The sequence below is a fragment of the Poeciliopsis prolifica genome, unplaced genomic scaffold (genome assembly GCF_027474105.1).
Source record: "Poeciliopsis prolifica strain line A6 unplaced genomic scaffold, Auburn_PproV2 SCAFFOLD004, whole genome shotgun sequence".
Classification (NCBI taxonomy): domain Eukaryota; kingdom Metazoa; phylum Chordata; class Actinopteri; order Cyprinodontiformes; family Poeciliidae; genus Poeciliopsis; species Poeciliopsis prolifica.
The window spans coordinates 15,224,134-15,247,877 of record NW_026562379.1 but is presented as its reverse complement, the minus strand read 5'-3'; the positions used below and the strand labels follow the sequence as shown (position 1 = coordinate 15,247,877).

At 39.7% G+C, this 23,744-nt stretch overlaps 1 protein-coding gene across 5 annotated transcripts in view; it reads right to left on the bottom strand.

The window, feature by feature from the left end:
- nectin1b (nectin cell adhesion molecule 1b) overlaps positions 1–23,536 on the bottom strand; it is a 205,484-nt gene extending 181,948 nt beyond the window's left edge. For 2 of the 5 annotated variants that reach the window (XM_055028726.1, XM_055028730.1), the window contains exon 1: positions 22,247–23,532. In XM_055028726.1, coding sequence (XP_054884701.1) covers positions 22,247–22,298 — 52 coding nt within the window. In that variant the 5' untranslated portion in view covers positions 22,299–23,532. Of the gene's footprint in view, positions 1–22,246 lie in introns of all 5 variants that reach the window. The other 3 variants (XM_055028729.1, XM_055028728.1, XM_055028725.1) reach the window with 3 other exon arrangements.
- Between the last annotated feature and the right edge of the window lie 208 nt (positions 23,537–23,744).

Genomic DNA, 23,744 nt, shown 5'->3' with positions numbered 1-23,744 from the left:
CCAGCTGGCAATGCATGCAAATAAAATTGTGACTTTTTTTTTTAAAAAGTTGACTAACCGTAAATGCAGAGAACTTCAAGGTCAGCAATTTCTGCATGCACTGTTGCAAATCATTCGGTTGCAAAAAGGTTTTTAGGTCAAGAATTCAACCAAATAATTTGCACGCACATGCTTATAGTGTGATTGTGACTTTAGTGAATGTTTTGTTGCTTTTACCTTGCATGGGAATGCTCTTACTCTTCATTTGTGAGTGAAGACGCATCAGGAGACGTAGCAGGGTTCACTACTCGGATGTCGGCGAGTCAATTATCTCGTGCAATCAAACACAGCACATCACTGACGTGTGTCTGCCTGAACTAACAACAAAGTCCTAATCTACTTAGTAAGTAGCTGTATTCTCAGAAGGTGGCAACTCCCTGCCTCAGGGATTCTCTGAGCTCAAAGCGTGAAAAACGGTTGTGGATGTCAAAATTCCCCTGACACTCATTCACTGATGATCAATTTCCTATTCTCCATCTCTGGCCTGCCCTCGTACATCAGTATCAAGCAGACACAAGTAAATACAGTATGTGGCTTAATGCGTTTTCCTCTCCGGGGATTCTGCAGACCAAAGTGGCTTCGGGAGGGTAAATAAATAAATATTCCATTGAGTGGTTGAGTTGATTGCCTTTCTGCTGAATAGTGAACAACCCTTCCTTCTACTGCTGTCCAAGAGAAACATTTACTGTTGTTGCGCCGGTTAAAAGTACCCTTAACCAACACTGATTCTGACAAGACTGCAGGTGGATGATGTCAAAACCAATAATTACACGGACAGTTTTTTTCATTAATTGCTAACCTAGTGTTTACCATTTTTTCTTACATGAATACAACAGTGTTTTAGGGATTTTCTTGGGTTATCTGTATACAGAGATAGACTATTGGTTAGCCTTGTAAAACTACCACTTTGCATGATTATGTGAATCTAAGTACCTGTTTGAGAGGGCTGTTGCTACGAAAGTTAGCCAATCAGTGTTTTGTTGGAAAAAAGGCTTTAAAAGTAAATGAAATGAAACAAAACATCCAGCTTACAAGACATGATAATGCATTCCCGAGAATTAGATGAGATTTTAGCAATACTTAGCAACGGCCCTTACATATTGTTCAGATGTTTTTTGCAGGAAATATTCAAAGTGGAATCTTCAGTGCTTATGTAACCAAGTGAGGTAAATAATAAGTCTTAATCTGCTTTAAAATAAGAGTCTCAGAGCTGCTTGGACACACCTCTGAGACTGAGCTCAGTAATAGTGTACTGAGCTTACACCAATAGCCTAAACTTACATTAAATGAAGTCACATGCCAATAATAATGTGAAAGCACTTGTATGCAAATAGACGTCACTTTGACAAGAAATATTACCAAAATATCGGCAGACCTCATGGTGCAAAATTAGGCACCTCTGAGTTTGAGGTCCCTTGCTTTGTTACTGGAGTTAAAATTGGTCCAGAAGAGGGTTTTGATGTGTAATAACCTCTCCAGAATAAATACTACCTCATTTTATGAGGTTTCTCAAAGTTAAATTTAATTTGTTTTTAGACCATGAATGATTTATCTGAACAAACTTACCTTGATCACTTATACTTTACTGACATAGCCTGCGTGTTAAAACACTTGTTGGCTAAGTTTTGTTTTTCCAGTTCTGACATGTGACTGCAGTGATTAACACCAAGGTTACATAACTTCTACACCTTCTAACATTAAAACTCCATCTTGGTACGTTTCAATCAAATGCCAAATTCCTCATATCCAAGCCAAAGCTTGTTTATTACAGACTTTCTCAAGACAAAGAAGGTGATAGTGGATAATTAACAAGTAAGTTCTGATATTAATTTCCCAAAGCCACAACGGGTCTCAGCAGCACGACTATTTCAGGGACATTTAAGACTCCACAGAACATCTGATTTATCTATAAAGTATCACAAGATCTTTCTGGCTTTGCCACATGTCATTGGTTCCAATCCCTACCTTGTTAGTTTACAGTAAGTGTTACTGCTGGAGACCACTGTGTTTTGGGAATATCTGTGTTGGACATCTGCCTGGATGAAGAGTGGAGCCATCTGCCAACTGTTCATCTTAGCCCACTAGTTGTAGCCTTTGCAACTTGTAATCAATTGTTAAATTTAGCTAAAAATACTGCACATTTATTAATTTCATATAAATCTCTCAAAGTTCTTAAAGCGATGATAATTTTGAGCTCCAAAGGAAACAGATCAACATTGCATTTCCATGATAGAATCTGACTGAAGGACAGTTTAGTCCCTGAGCCCATATTTATCAAACCGTATTTGTGTTGTCCCTTTGGCAGTGACAGCAGAGACCTAGAAAATACCCTTCAAACCATCTTGAGGTGAAAATGCTGGCTAAACCGCCTGGATGAAAGTAAACTTGGTAGCCATTTGATTGCAAAGCATCACACGATTTGATTAATTTCTGCAAGCATATAATCCAGTGCACCATCTGAAGTGTGCAGGCCTCTTCACCCCACCTCTGCACAGCAGATGCTGGCTAAGCTGTGATCGGACCAAGGGCGCCGTGGCAAACACAACACACCCGGCTCCCAACATCACGACCTTGACTGAAGTGCAAGCTGACAGACGGCTCTCTCCATTTTTTTTTTCATTTTTTTCAAAGAACCAAAAGGGGCTCGGTCCAATTACAGGTATTGGGTACATTGTCTTGTTAACTTCAGCTCTGACTGTACATTCAGGCAGCTCAGAGATCAAGTGCTCACTGGAGTCTAAATTGACAGGACTACCTTTTCCGCTGTCACTGCCTCCTGTATTACTCCATCACCGGTGGGTGATGGAGGAACATAAAACGCTGTCGGAGACATCTATGCAGATGTTGACGGCATCAAAGTCAGCGTATTCTGACAACCTGACTTCTGTTAGGCAGTCTAGTAAAAGAAACACACTATAAGCATGGAAACACACAGAAAAGGTGGACACCTGCCATCATAGTTTAGTCTGGCTTCCATGACAGGTTGACTATATTAGCAGTTCATTCATCACACAAAAATAGCTGCCTTCTCCAGTTTCTTAGCTGTTGAGTATGAAGCTGAGGTAAGCTCTCCAACCAATGTCCCAGATGATATACTGTCATGAACTTTTCGGAAAAAGTTTTATATTTAACTAACGTACCATTCAAACGTGCTTTCTGGGTAACTTTTTACAACTGAAATCTACAAACAACAAATTTACCTTACTATTCATTAATTTGTGAAGTGGAAGCCATCTTAGCACTAGCGGAGAAGCTAACATTCACGTTCTTTCTCATGTCAAGTCTTTGGATTACAGCCAATCATCAGCAAGTAAAGTGAATGCCGCTCCAATGGCGTTGAGCAGCAGCATTGTTTTTCAGTTTCTCAAGCTGCATTTTCTTTCTTTATATGAAAAAAAAAAATGAAATAAATACCTGAATAAATGCCTGAATAGGCAAATTTTCCACAAATTTGGAGTTAACATTCCACTGAGAAATCTGCAAACACTGGTCCATGATGGCCAGTTGTCCAGTATACCTCTGGTTTAAGACTAAAGCTAATGAAGACATTGTTGGCCCACAACATTAACATTAGAAACTCAGTGTTTTCTTTCAGCGGTAGATTACTGGTACTTCAACATGTAAAGCTTTTCGACAAACTGATTCTAAATGATTTCTGAACATTGTTCCAAATACACTGCTAAAATTTTGCTTTGCTCCAATTGTATGTAATTAGCAGTTTTGTCTTATCTTGTGAGCTTAATGTACAGTGCTAGTTATAATAGTTATATTGGATTAAGCGGGAACATACTCATTGCTTTTCTGTGTTAAAAAAAAAAAAAGCAGGCACATCTTTTTCATTCATAAACATTATAAATTTATAGTCTGTTAATCTCAACTTTGGAATCAGTGGTATTTCTTTGTTGTCAGAACAGAAGGAAAGTGAAATACATACCTCTAATTAGAACATTTAAATTGATCACCAGCCAAAACATTTTCTGAATGAGTGCCACTAAAGTTCCACTATTTCTCTTAATGTATCACAAGCGATTGGAATAGCTATTAATTTGCAAGTCTTAATGTTGGCACTTCTGTGACACAGGCAGGACAGGAGTTGCATCGATCCAAAACTCCACCAGATTACTAATAAGGTATTGACCTATAAATGGCACTTCAGAAATGACAGCTACCAATATTGACCTTTAAAAGAGGAGTAAATATAAAAAGTGTTTCCCAAACCCCAGCGCTGCTCGTGTGCCAAGAGGTCAATACCCAGACTCCATTAGAGACATTTAAGAAAAACTCTCCCGGAGTAAAATACCACATTTAGCTATTTGCTGAAATAATCACGCAAAACAGAAATGGAATATCTGGCTGCCTCAACAACACACAATAAAGGCTTGATGAAAGTGTGGTGACCTAACTGTGCAGTCCAAGGCAATGAAATACGCCTGAGTGTTAATTGGAAACCTAGCTTCCCCACTCAGGCGTGTCATTGAAAAGGAAATAGGCATGAGCAGCAAAATATACAAAGGCATTCGAAAGGATAAAGGAACACAGCTCAGCGTGATTGGAGCAGGCAGATGAGATGACGCTAAATATATATCTGGCAACACTGTAATCTTAACACAGACAAATAGCCTTTTGTCTAAAACTGTTCAGTTGGCAAAAGCAAAGGTGTAATTGGTTGCATTAAGGAAGCTGGGTTTTGTCCTTGAGAGTCGCAAATAAGTTTCACATTCATGCAGACAATGAAATTATTGCTGACAATGAACTTTTTCAGTTTTTTGTTGCAGGAATTCGCAGCTTGCTCCCTGTGTTATTAAATTTCATTTCAGGCTACAATAACGGATGGAATTTGGAACATCTGTCAGGGCTCCTGGATTTAACATTTCATAAAATAATGCTAATAAAAAAAAAGATGCTTTCTGGATGTACTTCTGTGTGTGTTTCAGCTGCACTAGTGCAAAGTCAACACTCCAGGACCCCTACAACCGTCCAACACCCTCCCCCCATTCCCTGACCTCCATTTCCCTGTTGGTCAGTTCACAGCAAATCCGTAAAGCCTCCCAGCATCTCCATGGCGACAGGCCTCAGCCGAGCAGATGGCCTCAGTGTGCTGCGCGGCAATTAAAGAGGGAGTGACGAGCAGGGAAAAAGAAAGTGGGTCAGGATCGGGGGGGAGCAGGGCCGGCAACGCGGCGCTGCCTCGGCCTCGAGCCGGCGCGCGGTGGTGTGCATTTGTGCTCACAGTCCTGCGCGCGCACATGCCCACACACACACACACGTGCGTTTATGCCTCGGTGCATCCTTTCCCCGAGTCTTCCCAGCAAAAATAAACACACACACACCCGACGGCAGTCACAAAGCATCAGTAGTGTGAGAATGAAAAGAGAGGATGGGGGGAGACAGCAAAGTGCGGAGCACAACAAACTGACCTGGAATCTGGTCAGAAATACTTCCTCCTGAATTACACGACCATAACAACAAACAACCCAATGGAATTAACCCTTCAAATCTCCAGCACCGACATCGGCAATCATTCCCCTCATTTGCACGACTGTCTCTTGACCATCACCAACTCAAACGGGAGTTGTCTTCTTAAATCTCGCAAACAGGAGAGATGTAGCACAACTTCGGCAATTCAGTTTTATGCCAACCACTTTTACTAAAGCTTTCTTTCTGTTGGTGCCTGTAAGGCAAAGTCAGGCACTTTGACTTTTCCAACAAAGTTTAAGTCATTTACCTCCAAACCCATCAAACATTATGACAACCTTCTTGATTTTTGGTATATTTCAGATACTCGCAATCAGGCATGACATAGGTTCTATTCGGCCTTTACCGGTCAGCAAAGGAATGCCAATGTTCTTAAAAGTTGTGCTTTCCACATTCAGAATTTATGATAGAAATGACACACCAAAGTGACCAAGTTTTCTTCAACAGCATAGTCTTGTGCTACCACTTGTTGCTGAGCATTTCAGGGTCTCTCAGTAGTTACACTTTCGCCTCTTTTTTTTTTTTTTTTTTTTTTAAAAAGACTAATTTGGCTGCACTTTGCCAGTCAGCTGGTAAAAACAACATGGGAAAAATTAGGAAAACTAAACAAACACAAATATCATTTTGATTAGTTGTTTACCGAGTTCAGTGTCTGACTGATCACCAATCGTTTAATAGCCTGACCTGTCGATTCTGATTTTGGCCGATGCCAATTTTTTTTTGTCTGAAAGAATTGCTAAATACAACAAGAAAGCCACGAAGTTGCCAGTAGTGACTATTGTTAACCGTACAAGTGCAGACATGACCTGGTGGGCGGGTCTGTCAGTCAGCAATCTCATGGCACAGAAAAAGGGGACGGTGGTTGATTTTCAAACGTTTGAAGCCGACATTGATATGAAATGTATATTAAAATAAATGCACATAGAATTCTATAAAAGAAGTTCCAAAAAATGGTTCCAGTCCAGAGGCCAATATCCTCCTAAAGCCAGACGTAGTCGCCCCGTTACGTCTCGACTTCAACTAACTTGATTTAAAATGGAGCATCCTTTAATTAATATGACAAGAAGATCTTCCTATTTCATTCCAAATTCACTTATTTAATGCATAATAGTATTCTCACCATTATTCAATGAGCCATTAATTTGCTTGAAGATAGAGTTAATAGAGAACGTGGGGAGGTTTTAAAGAGTTCAGGGGCCTCCCGTGTGGAAACAAAAAAGACCTAATGAGCTGTAAAAAATTGAATGAACTTTTACTTGCTTGAGTCTTTTCTTCCAGTGAGCAGGCCCCAAATGTGCCTAAACAGAACGTCAGCCAAAAACACTATTTCAAGTCAAAGCAGACTCACCCCTGGAACATAGCCTTATTCAAGAACAGCGTGACTGCTGTTCACTCCCATCCCCGCAAGGTCTGCATGTGAGCAAATCTTAGATCTCAAGTTCTTTTTTTTTCTTTTCCTTTTTATATTTTGGCTGTTGTTTTGCTCACCATTTCACTCCCATTCAAATTGGAAAGGACGATGCAATACTTAGGTCTATTCAGCAAAAAGATTTGAAACACAACCCTGAGGGATATGAGTCTGCAGGCTGTAAAAGAGCAGGGACTTCATCAGTTTCTGACACATTTGCAGAGCTTTTGTTCGTATTTCGGAGTTTCATCGTCCTGGCCAAAACACTCCTGAGACCTGGGAACAATTTAGAGCAGCATATCCAGTCTTCAGAGGTAAATATTTGTATGTTACCTATGTGAAGAGAGAAGAAAACTGGGGCAGAAAGACAGACTCCAGAAACGCCTGCCAGACCGTGAGCTAATGGGGGAATGGGTGTTTGCCCATTTATTGCAGGGCAAAAAAAAACCTTAAGGGTAGCTGAAGGATGGGGCGAGGGGTGGTTTCTCTGCTCTCCCCAACTTTCTGCCTCTCTAGCCTGACATAACATTTGGCAAGTTGAATGGTTGAGCTTACAACTACAAAATGGCCCCTTGTGATTTCTTTACTGGTATCAAACCTGATTGGTTCATTGTACTCACTAACCCCAAAGCCAAGAAAGCTGCTGCCAGAGTGGAGGCTCCCATGTGGAAACCCCTGGCAGAAGCTGTTGAGCTGGAAGACATAATGTGAAGAGGAGACGTAGACTGAAATGGACGGGGGGGTCGGAGTAGGAATTTCATACGCATCCAGTCTGGATTTGAAATATTTAGCTTTAGGGAAAAGCAGCAAAGTAGCCAAGACAAAATGTCAATGCCATCTGGTAATAAGATTGTGGTCAACTACAACCTATATCTGTCTTTGACCTTTAACAAAGATTTTATTATCCAGTAACCTAACACAACTGTCTCTGGGAGTTTCCTTGATGTGCAACCAGGAAGTGTGTGCATCCAAATGCAAAACCTGTTTGTCCAGATCTGCACAGAGACATCCAACTGGATTTGAATTTGAGAGATCTGGAATCCAAGTCAACATCTTAAATTTATTGTAGTGCTCTTCAAACTTTTCCTGAACTATATTTGCTTTTAAGCATGGCAGATTTTGCTGCTCAAAGAAGCCATAGCAATGAAAGGATGTAGTGGGTCAGCATGTCAGATTAAAATCCTAACTAATTACTTACCACATAATTTAAAAGAAAACAACTTCTCACGCATGTTCAGTGGTCATAATGCTACGCATAAACACTGTCTCTTTAATATTTGGTGATAAATAGTGAATTTGTCGCCTCGTATAGACCGCTGAACTGACATTCTTTTGCTGGAGTAGAAAAGAATTTGTCCTTGCAAAAGATAAAATATAGCTAACATAACAATTTATCAACTGCTTTGAAATATTAACATTTTACATGAAGCACTGATTACATTAAGTCAAGGCTGCACCTGGGTCAGGATGTCGTCTGCTGGAACCTTCTGCTTTCCAGACTGCCAGTCTCTAATACAATTTAGCATTGAACTGCAGCAGAACTGGTTGAATCTACTTTTACATGTAAGTGAGCATATTTTCTACTAAAGTTTGTGTTACACTTTGCTTGTTGCGCTTCTATTTTAAATATGAGAAATAAAAGAATGCTTTCTTTCACCTTGTTTTGCATAGTATGCTGGATGTGTGGTGCTTGGTGCACAAAAGGTGAAACATTAAAAAAAAAAAGGTTGAGTAGATGCAGGAAGATACCTTCAACTGATGTCAGCAGGAGCTTCACAAAGTTCTGATTGTGGCACTATTTTTAAATCCAAACTGGATCTATATGAAGGTTCAAATAATAATTAAATAATTAAATTAAGGCGAGAAAGCAGAAAAATCCTCAAACTTTGCCAAACAATGTACAGGATGGGATTCTGACATTTCATTTCTTTCTTAAAAGTCAGAGGTCATTCTAAGTACAAAACAACATTAGAAGAGGATATTAGACGCAGTTCAATGGAAGCCAAAGGCAATAGTAAATTATTCAAGCTTCACTGGGAAATTGAAACATCTTGTTCCGTGGACCAATGTGACAGCGTGTCAGACAGACTGGCGGGAGAATGACAAGGGTGACAAATCCACGGTGGAAGAAATTTGACCTGGATATGAGTTCTGGGTGCCAGTCTGCTGAATAACTCGCCGTTTTAGGCAGAGAGTGTCACGGTCTACCACATTACCAAAGTGATGGGATAGGTTCTGCACCGCAGGCCACCTCCGCACTCATCTCCATTTGTCCTAGAGCAAAGTTTGAGAACAAAAATACATAAAAAAGAAAAGATCTAAGTTTTCCAACGTGAGGAGCTTTTTGAAATTTATACACCACTAACGGAGAAAACTAGGTCTCAGGTGGAAGAACAGGCTATGTATTGATATGTAAACAACTGAACTCTTATTTATATTGAGAAATTGTTTGTGAAGTTGATCCAAACAAGGAGCAGTGAGACACGCTGAGAGAAATATAAGCTGACCTGTTATCACTCATATTTTCCTCGTTTGCCTGCAGAGGGCGGGGGCACTAAGGAGCTTTGCACCGAGCTGCAGCTCGCTGGAAGCTTAGCTATATGTCAGGGAGAATAAATAAACCTGTGTTTGTGTTTTATAAGAAACCCCCCCTCCCCTCAGCCCCAACTCTTTCATTCAACCACTACCGCTGCTGAAGCACCCCCGTCACCCACTCCCGTTTACAACCACGCAGTTGCTTTGAAGCGCAGTCAGCTCCCGGAGAGATATCGGTGCGGAATATTAAATGAGCGAACACCATCGCTCATTAAAAAAGGAAACATTTCATGAAACAAACCCCCTTTTGTATCAAGTGCTATCCAAGCCAACACGCGGCGCACGCCATCCTCAAAGGCAGAGCGAGGAAACCGGAGAGAGGAGACGGGGGGAGAAGAAAGATGGAAGGTGGTAGGTGCACAACCAAGATTTGTAGAAAGTAAACGAGGAAAATGAAAGAATTTTTTTTTTTTAAGGAGATAAGCTCTGAGACTTGGGAGAGCTTCAGTTATGTGGCACCATGATGGAAATTTCAGGAACACTTTAACTGGAAACATTTTTCGTAGCCGCAGACTAAAACGCTGCTAAATTTTAGGAATGCTTGAATTTTCCATTTAGAAATCTCCTGCAAGTTATGAGTAAATTTGAGCTCAACTTCAGATGAGATGTCCAGCGATGGAGTCTGAAGGCTTGCAATGACATTGATCAGACATAGTGCAGTTAGGAGTTATCAAACAACCAGCTTCAATTTACAAATGTGAAACATGTGAAGAAGATCTACCAATCGTTTTTTTTTCCAGAATTATTTAAATTTATGGTTTAATTTGACTGAAATTTTTAGTGACATTCCAGTTTGAATTTTTTTTCTAGGGACTTTGACATATAAAAAGAAACATGAAAATGTATGTGTCTGAAAAAAAATGTAAAAATGTATTGAAGAATGTAGTGTAGCTCATCAATCAAAAGCACCCAATGGAAAATTGGCCAATTTATGTAAACAAATTAAAGTAAACTTCCTATTAATTAAATTTGAAAAACCTGTAATTTGATTCACTGAAAGCCTCATTTCAAAAATGTGCAGTTCATAAATAAAACTTCTTGTATATCCGTACAACATATATTGTTACCAGATTGCAAATATTTATTTCTTTGTTCATGTTAGACTTGTGTAAACAAAAAAAATGCATCACAGCAAATTCGGAGTGTAATGTAATGACAATACCTTATTGCATTTCATATCCACAGCAAAGAACAATTAAATACTCATCATTTCCATGTAAATTTCTACTCTGTAATAATTTAAACCAGAACAATAAATAACACTTGTATACATTTTCCTGTCACACCGAGTTGGTCTTTGTTTGTTCCATTATGTTTACAGTTCACTTGCTCATGTTTTATTTACTGTCATGTTAGATTAGTGAAGCTCTGACACAATGAGTGCATTGCAGTGGGCGCAGGGCAAGCTTACTTTCTGAAGCAACTGCTTCATGCAACGCAGGAAAGGTATGGATGCTTTATAATTTAATCTAATTATAATCCAAAGATGAATAAATTCATAAAAATTACTAACTAATTCAGTTTATGTTATTCTACTTAAATCCAGTTATGTACAGTCTTTTCAATCTAATGGATATCTAGCAAAAAAAAAAAAAGAATGCATTCCAATTCATTTTAGTCACTGACAAAGCACTGACTTTGTAAGGCTACATCAAGCCAATGAGATTGGATGCGTCACAACATTGTGACCTTGAGAAATAGAGATAAACTCTAACTTTGAGAAGTCCAATTTTTCTATGCAGAAGTTACATAAATCACACTATTTTCACAGAACATGTAATCAGTGTAGAGGTTTTAACTTTGACCAATTTTTTATGGTTTTTCTTCTACATTTTAACACGAGAAAGCATTTCAAAATATATTTTCTGTCTCTTTTCACAAATAGGATAATAGCTTTAATAAATTTGAACTGAATTCTGAAACAAATCTGAAAAGAATGAAAGTTTAGAGCAGATACGATCCTCTGAAACAATCGCTAACTTGTGTGCCTGACAGCTAACGGTTAGCTTGCAGATTGCTTACAATTCTTCATATATTGTCTGTTTTTTTGTTTTGTTTTGTTTTGTCTTTTCCTTACCAGGTATTCAAAATGCTGCCACACAAACACCATAAAATATTTTTTATGTTTACTCAGATGACTATGGGGAAACAATAGCGCATATGCTAAGTTTAGCATCATTAGCGCATGACTGGCATGTTGTGCGAATACTAGCCAATAACGTGCCAATTAGCATGGTGGTTCTTTCCCAATATGCATATTGTGTGTGATATTACCATAACAAGTTTGCAATGCGTTTTGCAGGCTTATAATAAATCATATTTTGTCTTTCAGTCTTCCTTTATTTTTTAAATGTCGCGTGTTTCTTTAATGCTAATGTAACCCAGTAAGTCACAAGACAGGCTGCTCTGTCATTTTGATATTACTCTTAAATGAAAGAGGAAACTAGCTTGAAGTTTAATCAACCTCAGTTTATAAAGCAGCGGTAATGCAGCTCGTTTTAACAAGACTTGGCTACTTATAGTGGTGGTGGTGCTGCCAAAAATACATTCACACACTGAGAAAAAAAAAACATTTAAATTCTGCTTGATGCTATAACATTGTGTAAAGCCTTTAGTTTTCCAGCTGTAATCCAATATACAATAATATCCTGCTGAAATACATTACAACACATTGACTGTAAAATAACTCCGCTGCCAGTAATTTCCTGTTATTTCACCGTAGAATGATTTAATATCAAAAACCATAAAACAGAGGCAAAGAACAGGGTGGTTATTGTTCCCAGGAAGCATCTTGTATCTAATGTTTAATTTACAGCCTAAGCTGGTCTACTTTGTCAGCCAGCTGAGCTGATTTATCAGTTTGACTGAAGAGACTTGAGGTAGAGCTGCAGGCCAGCTATTGTCAACACACTGCAAAAGTCAGCATAAAATCTAACGGAGACAAACAATGGAAAACGAAACAAAAAAATAAATAAACCACGGTAAAGCGACAACAACTGGTTCGCCTGGTTTTAAAATGAACGAGTCGAGGGGGTGAAAGCTGCCAGAGAGACGGATGTGAAGAACCGATCACGCAGAGTTAACAGAACGTGCAATGTTTCCTGTCACGCTAATTACAAATGTAATGCCTTTGGCTCGGTTCAAAACAGAGCAGAGAGGACCGTACAGGATCCATTTCCCTCCCTCTATACTGAGACGCTGTGGGATGCCCTCACAATTCTTCCCAGTACCTCTGTGGTTGTTAATGGGGGCACATCGGCCCAGTTCGTCGCTATAAACTGACTTTTTCAGGCTGTCACAGGGAAAGGTGGAAGCAGCAATTACTTGATCCCCAGTACTTTAAAGGCATACAGCTTCAGAGCGCAAGGCTGGGAATTATCCCCTCTCTCAATCCCTGATCAGCTCGTGACTAAATGTCCTAGTTGTAAACTCAGACAATGAGCAAAGAATGGTACACTCCTATGGCTTATTTCCCTTAAAGCAGCCAAGCAGAAAATACAAGGCGGTTGCATGGAAAAAGAAGGAAAAAAAAAAAACCAAAAACGATGCAGTGAAAGGCTGTGTTCTTCTTGCACGGCAGCTTGGAAAAATAAAGAGATGGATGTGGCTTTTCTGAAACGAAAAAAAATGCTTTCAGTGGAAATGATCAAGTAGTAACTATAGTAACTGAAGAGAGGAACTGAACGAGTTAATGCTAACGTGCTAATTGTGACGAGCTCTCCAACACATAATATTTACATTCCCATCAGAGATCTGCATCTACTCAGGAATCACATTAAGTCTGATCCATTACAAGACGTCAAACTATCTGACTGATGGGAAGAAAGAGACAAAGAGAGAACAGTTAGTCGATCCATTTCCAGTTCTCAAGAGCAGAACAAGAATTTAACCACTTAATCTCCTGACAAGGATCAGCTAAATAAGGAAGAGACTCGATCAGAAAGGCTCTGGGCTATATTTGAGCCCCTTCATTGATTTTTCTTTGCTGATGCTGGGATTTGAATTGAAACACAGGAGAAATTCTAAGGATTTAGGGTGTAGAATTGCAGCTGTAACTTGCTGATAGATGTGTTGTTCCTTCCTGATCTGACACGATGGCTGTCTGAGGTGATGGAAAGGGAGCAGGAGAGGACATCGGACAGACCGAAAGCCAAAAGCAAATGCCGGATTTGATACCGAACTCTATGTAGTGACTAAAAGGCTTGGTAACCTTAGAAGGCCAGCGTCCGGGAGAAACTTTACTGCTGATACTCGTTGAAACTTCCCCAGCACCCTAAAATAGCTACGCACAGTGTTAAGTAATCGGATTCCTGCCACTTCGTTGTCGGACATAGAAACAACGGCCAGCTAAATAAACCTCAAAAGAGCTTTAAAATACCTGTTTTTTGTAAGGAACACCATGGTGAGTCATTAAGACACATTAAATAGGACATAAATTCACCGGGGGGGCAAAATGAGTCGTTTCGAGGGAGTACTTAAACAACAAAATATGAGCTATAGTCTGGTTGCGTTTGTGCACACACAACTCTCACAATAACAAACTCTGCTGGACAATAAGTTGTCCCAGAAATTATTGTGATAGATGATAATATTGCCATTTTGTGACCATTTTCAACTAATATAACCATTCAGCTTAGACAGGGAAACAGGAAATATTCCCAGTTTGGACTCTTGGGGGGGGGGGAAGTGAAAACTAACAACTTCTTACTGGGTGTCAAACGTTTACAGCATTTTCAAAATGCCGGCTTTTCACTTTAACGATTGTTGTCCAAATGGGAATTATCCAGCTACTCTTTATTCATGACACAATTAAGTGACTTATTGCTTATTGTGACAGGTCTACACACACCCTTAAACCAAAACAAGTGTCCAATTGAAGCATTCAGTTTTCCTTGATAAGAGTTAACTAAAATCACACACTTTAATATTTTATCACACTTTCTCCAACTGTCCCAGATTTTGATGACATTTTATGCCAACATGCCCCATTTTAGGAGATCTACATCCCACATTTATCTGTATGATGTAGTTGTAGAATAGCTGATCCACCTCAAAATGTGATTGTATTTATTCTGGTGAAGGTTTTTGTTTCTTTTATGGCATGCTGTATGTATGATGTATGTATGTATGATGCTGAAAAATAAAATCTTTCTTCAGCTTCAGCTTTTTAGACAACGCCTTAAGGTTGTCTGACTTTTCTAGTTCAATCAACTGAGCCCAAAGCATAATGCTGCCACCACCATCTTTCACTGTGCAAAAGGAAAATTCTTGGTTTACATGCAAAGTGTTGGATGATTTTCATCTATTGTTTTAATAACTCCAGACCCTGATAATCCCACTTCTGTATTTCACTGATTATGATATCAAACACATATTTCAAACATTTTTGAAATGTGTGTTTTTTCTAAGCCAACTTTTACGGGAGAAAAAAAAACATCTTAATTCAACATTTGTTCAGTCTTCCACAAGCAAGGAATGCTCCATTTTGTGATAACCTTTCCATTATGTAGGCCTGGTGCTTCTCATCATGCTTTATTCATCTATTTTGTGATACGCAGTCTTCATGCAGAGACCACAGGGGTAAGCGATGATGAGAATCATAAACTTGAAAAGAAAAGAGAAAAGGTCCCTCTTTGATCAACTAATTCAGTCTATAGAATGAAACTTAAAAGAGAGGAAACACAGCTCCTGTAATTAATGAACAGCCACTCTATGTCTACAATCACAACGGACAGAATAAAGGAAATCAGAGCTTTACAGAGACACTTCATACAGTGTTCTGAGGGGGATTTGCCAAAGAGCTGACAGTAGAACCACAATGAGCTAAATGCTGTGCGAGATGAAGTTTGAGTGGCCAAGTGCCTCCATTAGCTCCAACAGCAAAAGCGAAGCTTAATCTTCTGTCAGCTTCCCTCCAGCTCGTCTCCCAGGACTCACAGCACTCTCACCCATCCATCACCTCAGCGGGGACCAAAGGGAGTCTCCCCAAAGAGCTGGGGATCAAAGCAATTTGCATTCAAACTAAAAGCCATCAAGGTCTAACAATCCACAGAGAGACACTGTATTTCATGATATCATCCAAGAGGAAAACAAAAACGCCACGGCGAAACAATTAGAATTTCCTCTGCAAAGAGGATAAAACATAAACAAAGTGAAAACGCTAATTATAATGTGACTTAGGCCAGCAGTGCTCCCTCCATGACATGCATGCAGGTGACAAATTAAAGGGGAACCCTGAGCTCATGATTGGAGCAACAACCTCTGCAGATGGATGCACGCAGGTGTGACGCACGCTGCAATTACACAATTAACTTCCACTCATGCGAAGAAAAATACAAAAGGGGCCAAGTTTGTATCAAGTTAGAGAATAGAAATGTAAATGAAGCGTGAGGGTTGACATGGGAATTAAAGTTAAAAAGTCAACTGGAATGACTTTACTTTCTAAATCAGAAAATGTAGAGTTGAACTATGATGAAATCTGAGGAAAATACTGCAGCAAATAATGCTTAAAATATTAAAAACGTGTTAAAACCTCAAACTTCTGTGTCTTGCATTGAGATCTCACGTGATAGAAAATGAAGTGGCTCATAAATATAAAGTGATGGAACTACATAGATCCACGGGTCAGGTTGGAGAACCTCAACCATCCTTACTGTAAAACATGCTAGTAGCGGAGTCATGCCATGGAGATGTTAAATGAAAAATAACCTCTTGATGATGACAAAAGACCTGGCTCAACATCCCAAACCATACGGCCAAAGCTACAATGGAATGGTTTAGATCAAAGCGCATTCATGTGATCAAGTGGCCCAGTCAAAGTCTGGGCCTAAATTCAATTCAAAGACTGTGGTATGGCTTGAAAATGTCTGTTTGCAGACGTTCGCCTTTCAGCCCGACTGAGAATGAATTATTTTTTCAAAGCAAAATGAATAAAGATCTCAGTGTCTGCGTGTGCAAAGTTAATAAAGACATCCTGCAAAAGATCTGCAACAGAACTTTATTAAATACTCTGCAGGTGGTGCAGGTGTAAGCAAAATGTGAACTAGTTCAAGGGGTGTGAATAGTATAGCATGGGAATTATATGAGAGAATAAAAGAGAGATGCTGTTTTGCCAGTTTTTCACAGGTGGGTAAACACACCAGCTGCCCGAAACGGTTAGTTAATAAATAACAGGGAAGGATAATAAATGTGGCAGGAGTCGACATGAGGCTCTCATTTGGTGGCTCCAGATGAGGCGGTGCACATTTTGCTGGCAAATTTCAGGTCCAAGTTCTTTTAAGTGTTCATCTTTAAGCACTGATGAAACACTTTCCAAATCCTGATGGGAACGGCCTCCTTCCAAGCAAAAAGGCACGAGGTCTCCTTGAAGGCTTTGACGAAAAGCTACGGAAAACATGTTGGAGCTCTTTTTTTTAATAGTGACCGTATCCCAAACCGACCAGGGGAGATTTAGTCAGATGTGTTGGACAGAACCTTCATCAAAGAGAAAAATAATGAGGGAATAACTTGTGTAGCAGAAGGACATATCCCTTCATGAGTGTTTCCAACACTTGGAGAACTAAAGCAGCTCTACATTGGTTCAGCACTCATCATCAAACATCTATTTTTTTTTCCCTATTCCAAAAAGAGCTTTCAACTGTCCTCAAAGTCCCTCTGCTCACAATCGACCCAACCAACTGTACTGTGTGACATTCCCAACACAAAAGTGCTTTATGCACTTCAAATGAGATTACAAAAAAACAAACAGTTGCTGCACCACAGCATGTGACCATTTGTGACACGTCAAAGTTAAGTGCTGTGTGTCAGGCTTTCAACAACAAGCTCAGAAATCAAGCTGCCCAATTCTTCATCGCTTCCGACAACAGAGCAGTGGATCGGCAAATCCAGCTGGAAACATCAGATGTTGACTTACAGCTTTGATGGGACATCGCTCGGAAATCGAAACGAGCAAACAGTTTAGGGTTTGGTGACATGAAAATAAATGCAGATGTGTTGTGAAGCTTCCAGCTAGACTTTCAGGAGGAACTCATTTGAGAGAGAGAGAAGGAAACATGTTGGACAAACTACAGCAGTCTGCAGCAAACTCAATTTCGAAACAGTCACAAAGCCACTTATAACACTGTTATGGTCAATGACTGATATTTACAGATGTTGCACATATATCTTACTACCCTTTCCAATCTTCTCTTTTACCCTTCCTAAATAAATAGCAACAAGGTGAACATAAATATTGTTTAATAAACATGCAAATCCAACTGATACCAACATGTTAAGAAATTACTGATATCAGCAATACCTATTTTTAGTGCTGATAGTAAAAATGCGCTACATTTATTAGCTAACTACCAAAAGACGGCTACAAACAGCTATTCTTAAAAATCGCATTGCTTTTTCAAATATTCATATCTTTACCACAAAGTTTAATCTGTTTAATTGGCATTTCCTGTGATAGACCAACATAAACCAGTGCTGGATTTTTAATTAGACTGAAGTTTGTGAGAAAACATCAGCAGCATTTTGAACACCAGATGGGTTAATGCTGACGTTTTGCAGAAGCTTTGAATGTCTCAAAAAGTCCTTGACTCAGTTGGCATCAATTATTAACTTTTATTTTTTTTCTCTTTTTAACAAAATATGGTACATTAAATGTCACAGAGTCTACATGTTACGTAAGAGAGTCATACTCTCATGCGTCAGGGAATAGCGCTGTTACCGTCACACTATACAAAATGGTGACAATGTTATGTTGGTTATACATCAAGCATCATGTCTGCACGCTGCTGCCACCACCATGTTGCTTTGTTTTAAAGGGATTGGGACCAAAACATTTTTACAGGCTGAAAAAGAGTTAAGATTTGAGTTAGAAGTTCACCACAACCTTAATCATCCAGCCAGAGATAAAATGAATGGTTTAGATTAAAGCTTTTCCTGTGATGGAATGGCTCAGTCAAAGTCCAGACCTAAATCCAATAGAGGCTCTATTTATTTAGCGATCCATCAGATCTGACTGAGCTTGACCTTTCTGGCAAAGAAGACTGTGGGGGGAATCAGTTTCCAGATGTTGAAAGCTGGTAGAGACATACCCCCAAACCTCTCCAACTTCTGCCAGAGGGAATGTTGTCTGTGCAAGGAACTGACTTAAGGAGGACAAATGGCACACTCTTTTCTAATTTATTTCTGTCAAATTATTTGAAAACCATACATTATTTGCATTCCAATTCACAGCTCTCCACCAGTTTCAGGTCCAGTGAATTAAACCTTGTGGTTGAGAAAATGAGAAAAAGCTGATTTCCCAAATGTGGAGCCTTTCTAATATGAATAATAAAAGTCAGAGAATACTTTTACACCACTCTTCATACTTATATTAATATAGGCTGGAATAGCAGCATGACCCTCCAAAGGAGCCAAGTCATAAAAAACAGACACCTGGTTGCTAACTCAATTCACATCCAATTAAATATCAGCCTGGAATCCTGGAGAGACCGAGCTCTGATATAAGAATGCAGACCGGAGCTGCTGCTGTTATTCACAGATCTATTATATTCACTGTTCCTTCCCTTTGACAGTCTATTTGGCAGGCAGCTCTGAACATTTCTCTGTTTACGAATTTGGACCTGTTTTGTTTTCCACAAATGGCTATTACCATGACAAGCACAAATGCCTCCCAACCCGTGGATAACTGCAACAGGCTTCTCTGTGCTGCTATACATTCATTTGTCTGGACCTTTTCTCACTTGTTTGTGCTTTGGTTAAAAAAAAAAAAAAAAAAAACGGGGGGAAGAGCCTGAAACATGCTGTATATCAATTAGGCCATCAAAGACAGGCGGGCATTTATGGTATCACCCTTTAACCTCAGGGTGAAAGACCGAATTCTTGTGTTTGCATGTCAAAAGAAACAAGTCCTACCAACTCATGTAGCAGAAGGAATTAAAGTCTCTTCTCTCCACAAAGATGTCTGCAGACATTAATTATTTAGCTGCTTTGGCATCAAATAAAGAGAAGAATATAAACATGAAGCATATTTATACAGTGTCTCAATTATGCCTCAAACCAGCTCTTGCTTTACTTGAGTAGGAAATTTCCAGGATGCTTGAAGGGCACTTTTTGAGACATTTCCTGCACACTTGATTGAACAGCTTCAAACGATTTCCAGCGCGATTCCCAAGAGACCCAGCTAATCCTGATCTTCTCCACAAGCAAAGGGATCATCTCAATATAAATCAGACAGCACGTTTGATCAAAGTATTCAATCAGACTTAAACACATGACCCCACAAGAAGCCTCGCCGCCAACAAGGTCAGAATCTCGGTTGTTCTCAAGCTACAAAAAAGGGAGCTGAACGAGGTAAAATATCCCAAAAGGAAAAATTTATTAGACATACAACTGGATAATGGAAACCTCAAATCCAGTAAACACGTCCGAACTGCAGCCAGTCGGGGGGGGAATCAATCCATCAATGCCGATCAAAACAACATTTGATATTTCTTGACCACACTTGACCCTCTTCCCTTTCTTGCTTGAAAATGAGGCTCCAGACATGTAAACAAACCGGTAAAATTTTCGACTAAGCCTTAAATGCCCCCTTAAGCATAATGGATCGCAAACACGTACGCACATGTCTCCTCGTGGGCCTGTTTTGTTTTCCAATTAGAGCCTGTCAATACAACCTGAATAATGACACTCCTTCCAATGAGTCTGATGGGCCTATTAGGCATGTGTGGAAATAATCAGAGTCACTTTGTGCAACGTTAATGTCAAGATGATCAATGTCAAAATATCACTTTCATCATCCACTTATCAGCTATCGCCCCTTCAAATATACATACATGCTCCACAGCAAAGGCATCTGAGAGGGGAGTTAAATATTAGTCATTAAAATCTTGTAAATGTGAATAAAGTATATGTGAAACAGTGTTCAGTAAATTGTCAAATTCAAACATGAGGAATTTTATTTAGGCGATAAAATCTGACTAAATATTTCGATCAATTTAAGGAAGATGTTACAATTCATTTGCTAAGACTAACATGTTTAAATATGTTATATACAAATATGAAATCCCAGAAAAAGTTATGTTATTTTGTGGGAGCAAGGGTGTAAGTTTGTATCCAAGTAATTTTTTAGCTAGCTTAGTGACGGTGCTAATGCTAAACTAACACTGGCTAGCAAGCTAAGCTTCTTAATCTCCAGGGTGTCTTTAATATGTTTATATGAGCTGTATGAACTAACATATCAATTAAGTAAAAGTTAAGAAGTAAAGATTTGTGGCTGAAAAGAATTCTGTGTTTGAGCAAGGATTTGAGTTTTTATTTATCTGGTTTAGCAACATAGCAAAAGCTAAAGTCAAACTCCCTAGCTAGCTGAGCTTCTTAACTGTAAGGCAGTCATTATTACTGAACAGCACATTTTGTCCAGACAAGAAGAAGAGATTCAAAGTTGTTATAATTGCAAACTAATTTTCAAAAACAGCGGCCCAGCCAGAAGAGCACATTTAGCCGAATATTAATTCAAATTTACATTGTTTGTGGAATATAACTGACTTCTCTGAACGTGGTTAGCAATTATATTCATATAATTTCTATTTTAATTAACATTTCCAGAAATGTTAATTAGAAAATCATTTGAAATGTATAGAATGTGCCTCAACAAATTAACTTTGCTTTATCAGTGTTGCTTTCTCCAGAACTGGCAAAAATCAGATTGGAAGACAAATGTCAACTGAATGTGAGTCATTCTTTTCCTGAAAATAGTGTTGCCACCCACCAATGGGGCTGGGTGAACATTTGCATTTGGATTTGGTATTATAACCACAACCTGTATTTTGGAACAGGTTTTGTGTTCTGTATGGTCCCTAGAGAAAAGAAAATCCATTTGACAAACATGAGAAAATTTAAAGGCAAATGAAATCATTGTTTGTAAGGAAAGTTGGAGTGGTTCATTTTCATCTGTAGCATGAGTTTATTAAATACTGCATTTTTAAGGATTTCCCACTGTTTATTTATTTATTCTCTCCTATTTTTGTGTGCCATCTTTAAATCCCCTTCACTCACTCCTGGCTCTGCTTCTCTCATCCCTCTATGTGACAGCAGCATCATAAAACAACTGAAACGTATTCTGTCTTTTGGCCTTTGACAGGTCACCTCAGGATTATTACTGCCCGCCGTTTGACCTCCATTTAAAAACTTGGTGGATGTGCCCCTGCCCTTTAAAACCCAACATATCACAAATTAACCATAAAAAAAAAAAAAACTAATTCTCACATCATTTGATCCAATTTTGATTGTTTGCGTTTAACTGCATAATGGGAGGCAAGAATAACACTTTTTAATTATCATTCCACTGCAATGCATGTCGCCCAGAGACCATTAAAATGAATTATTGGGAAACTTAAGGACGCCTTGGCCTGCATGACTCGCACATATCGCCATCTGCCTGCTGCCCTGGTAAGTTCATTATTTGGCAGCCCAATAAGTATTCTGCAGCCGTTTTTATTTTGAACAGGGCTGGTTTCTGAGACAGAGAAAGACAAAAAAATAAATAAATAATAATAATAAAAAATAAAACACTTTCCATATTTTCACCTCACTAGTTTAAACACCTTGTTGCCAAAACATGCAATCAAATCGATTCGCACCTCCAATCATCCTGCGCACACGCACACAGAGACGGGAGGTCATGGGGAAACAAGGCAGAAGATTCCCTGCTGGTGTCTGTGGATTACTGCGGCTTACCTTGAACCTGCAGCCACAACAGGAAAGCCAACATCCCCGCGAACAGCTCCATGGCTCCTCAACTATCCCGGCGGGTCTCTTCTGATAACCTGAGCGCGGATGGACGGGACTCACTCGAGGCGACAAAGAACACGCATGCAACTTCTGCAAATCCCACTTCGGCCGCAGACTGGTCTACCTCTCCCTCGCTGGGCTGCAGGAGACTTTCGCAAAACTACGTTTTCGGCGGCGCGACTCTCCGTGCCAAAGCATCAATTTCACGTCTGCGACGAATTCCCCCCCGCTGGGTTGGCACTGGGGAGTTTGCTCTGGATGGGGTCCCCGGAATGAGATCCAAGCTGATACAGAGTTCCAGTTAAGAAAATATCAGGCGACGACAAAAAGCGCTGTTGAGTTTTCCTCAGAGGGACTCTTGTAGTTTAACCATCCAGCCTTTGTTGCTCCATCCACCGCTGCGGCTGCTCAACTCTCTCTCTCTTTCTCTCTCTGTCTCTCTCTCTGTTTCTCTCTCTCTCCGCCTTCCTGTATTGTGGATCAGAGGTAAAGTGGGCGGGAGGACCTCGATCGATGCTGCGTTGGGAAGTTTCCAACACTGGGAAGGTAACTCCAAGTATGTGGCCGTTGCTTACAAAAAAACAATCACAACTTCCTCCAGAAAACTGACAGCGCACCTAACGGATCACGCTTTCCAGTTTCAGTTCCGCAAGTTATAAATTCCTCCGGTCTGCAGCAGCTTCAGCAGACTGGGGGGGAGAGAGAGGAGCACGGCCACCCGGCCGATGAAGTTGCAGTGACTCTAGAGAGCTCTATGCACGCTCTTCCGCACTTATCTCGGGATATTTTGGGGACGTGAGATGCAGCGTTGCTGGTCCCGCTTTGCGCAGCGCCCCGCAGATCTGCCACCACAATGTGTTGCCGACTATCGCTGACGCTTTGTTAGGGATCGGGTGACGTTTTTGCTGGGGAGGAGCCTGAACTGTCCTGCAAAATGTTACAGCGAGCAGCGGAACCCTATAGAGAGAAATACTGAGTGGATGAAGAGGAATCAGTAACATTGTAACGTGAAGGTGAAGATGTTAGCTGTTGTTGTTTTTGGCAAGGAAGGGAAGGGAGGGCGGTTCTGGCACACACCCAGGGCAGCACTTTCTAGGGGCGTCACAAGCACCCAAAATGAATTTGATATTGTTTACTTGCATTGTTTACTACTGCACCCTTCCAATTTACATAGTTGTACTCTAATGTAATGTTAAACGAATGTAATAATATTAAATAGGAAACTTTGTTTTGTGTGTTTCTTGTTTTATTTTCTGGCATATTTTATGAAATTGGCTGGCTTACACAAAAAAGCTAAATAAATTGAAATAGAATGGAATTAAATTTCGAGATAAGATATACAAATTAAATATTAAATTTCAGAATTTAAATTCTTTTCATCTGAATAAATTAGTCGACTAAAGTCTTGTACAGTAAGTGAAAAATACACATGTAAAACAACTAA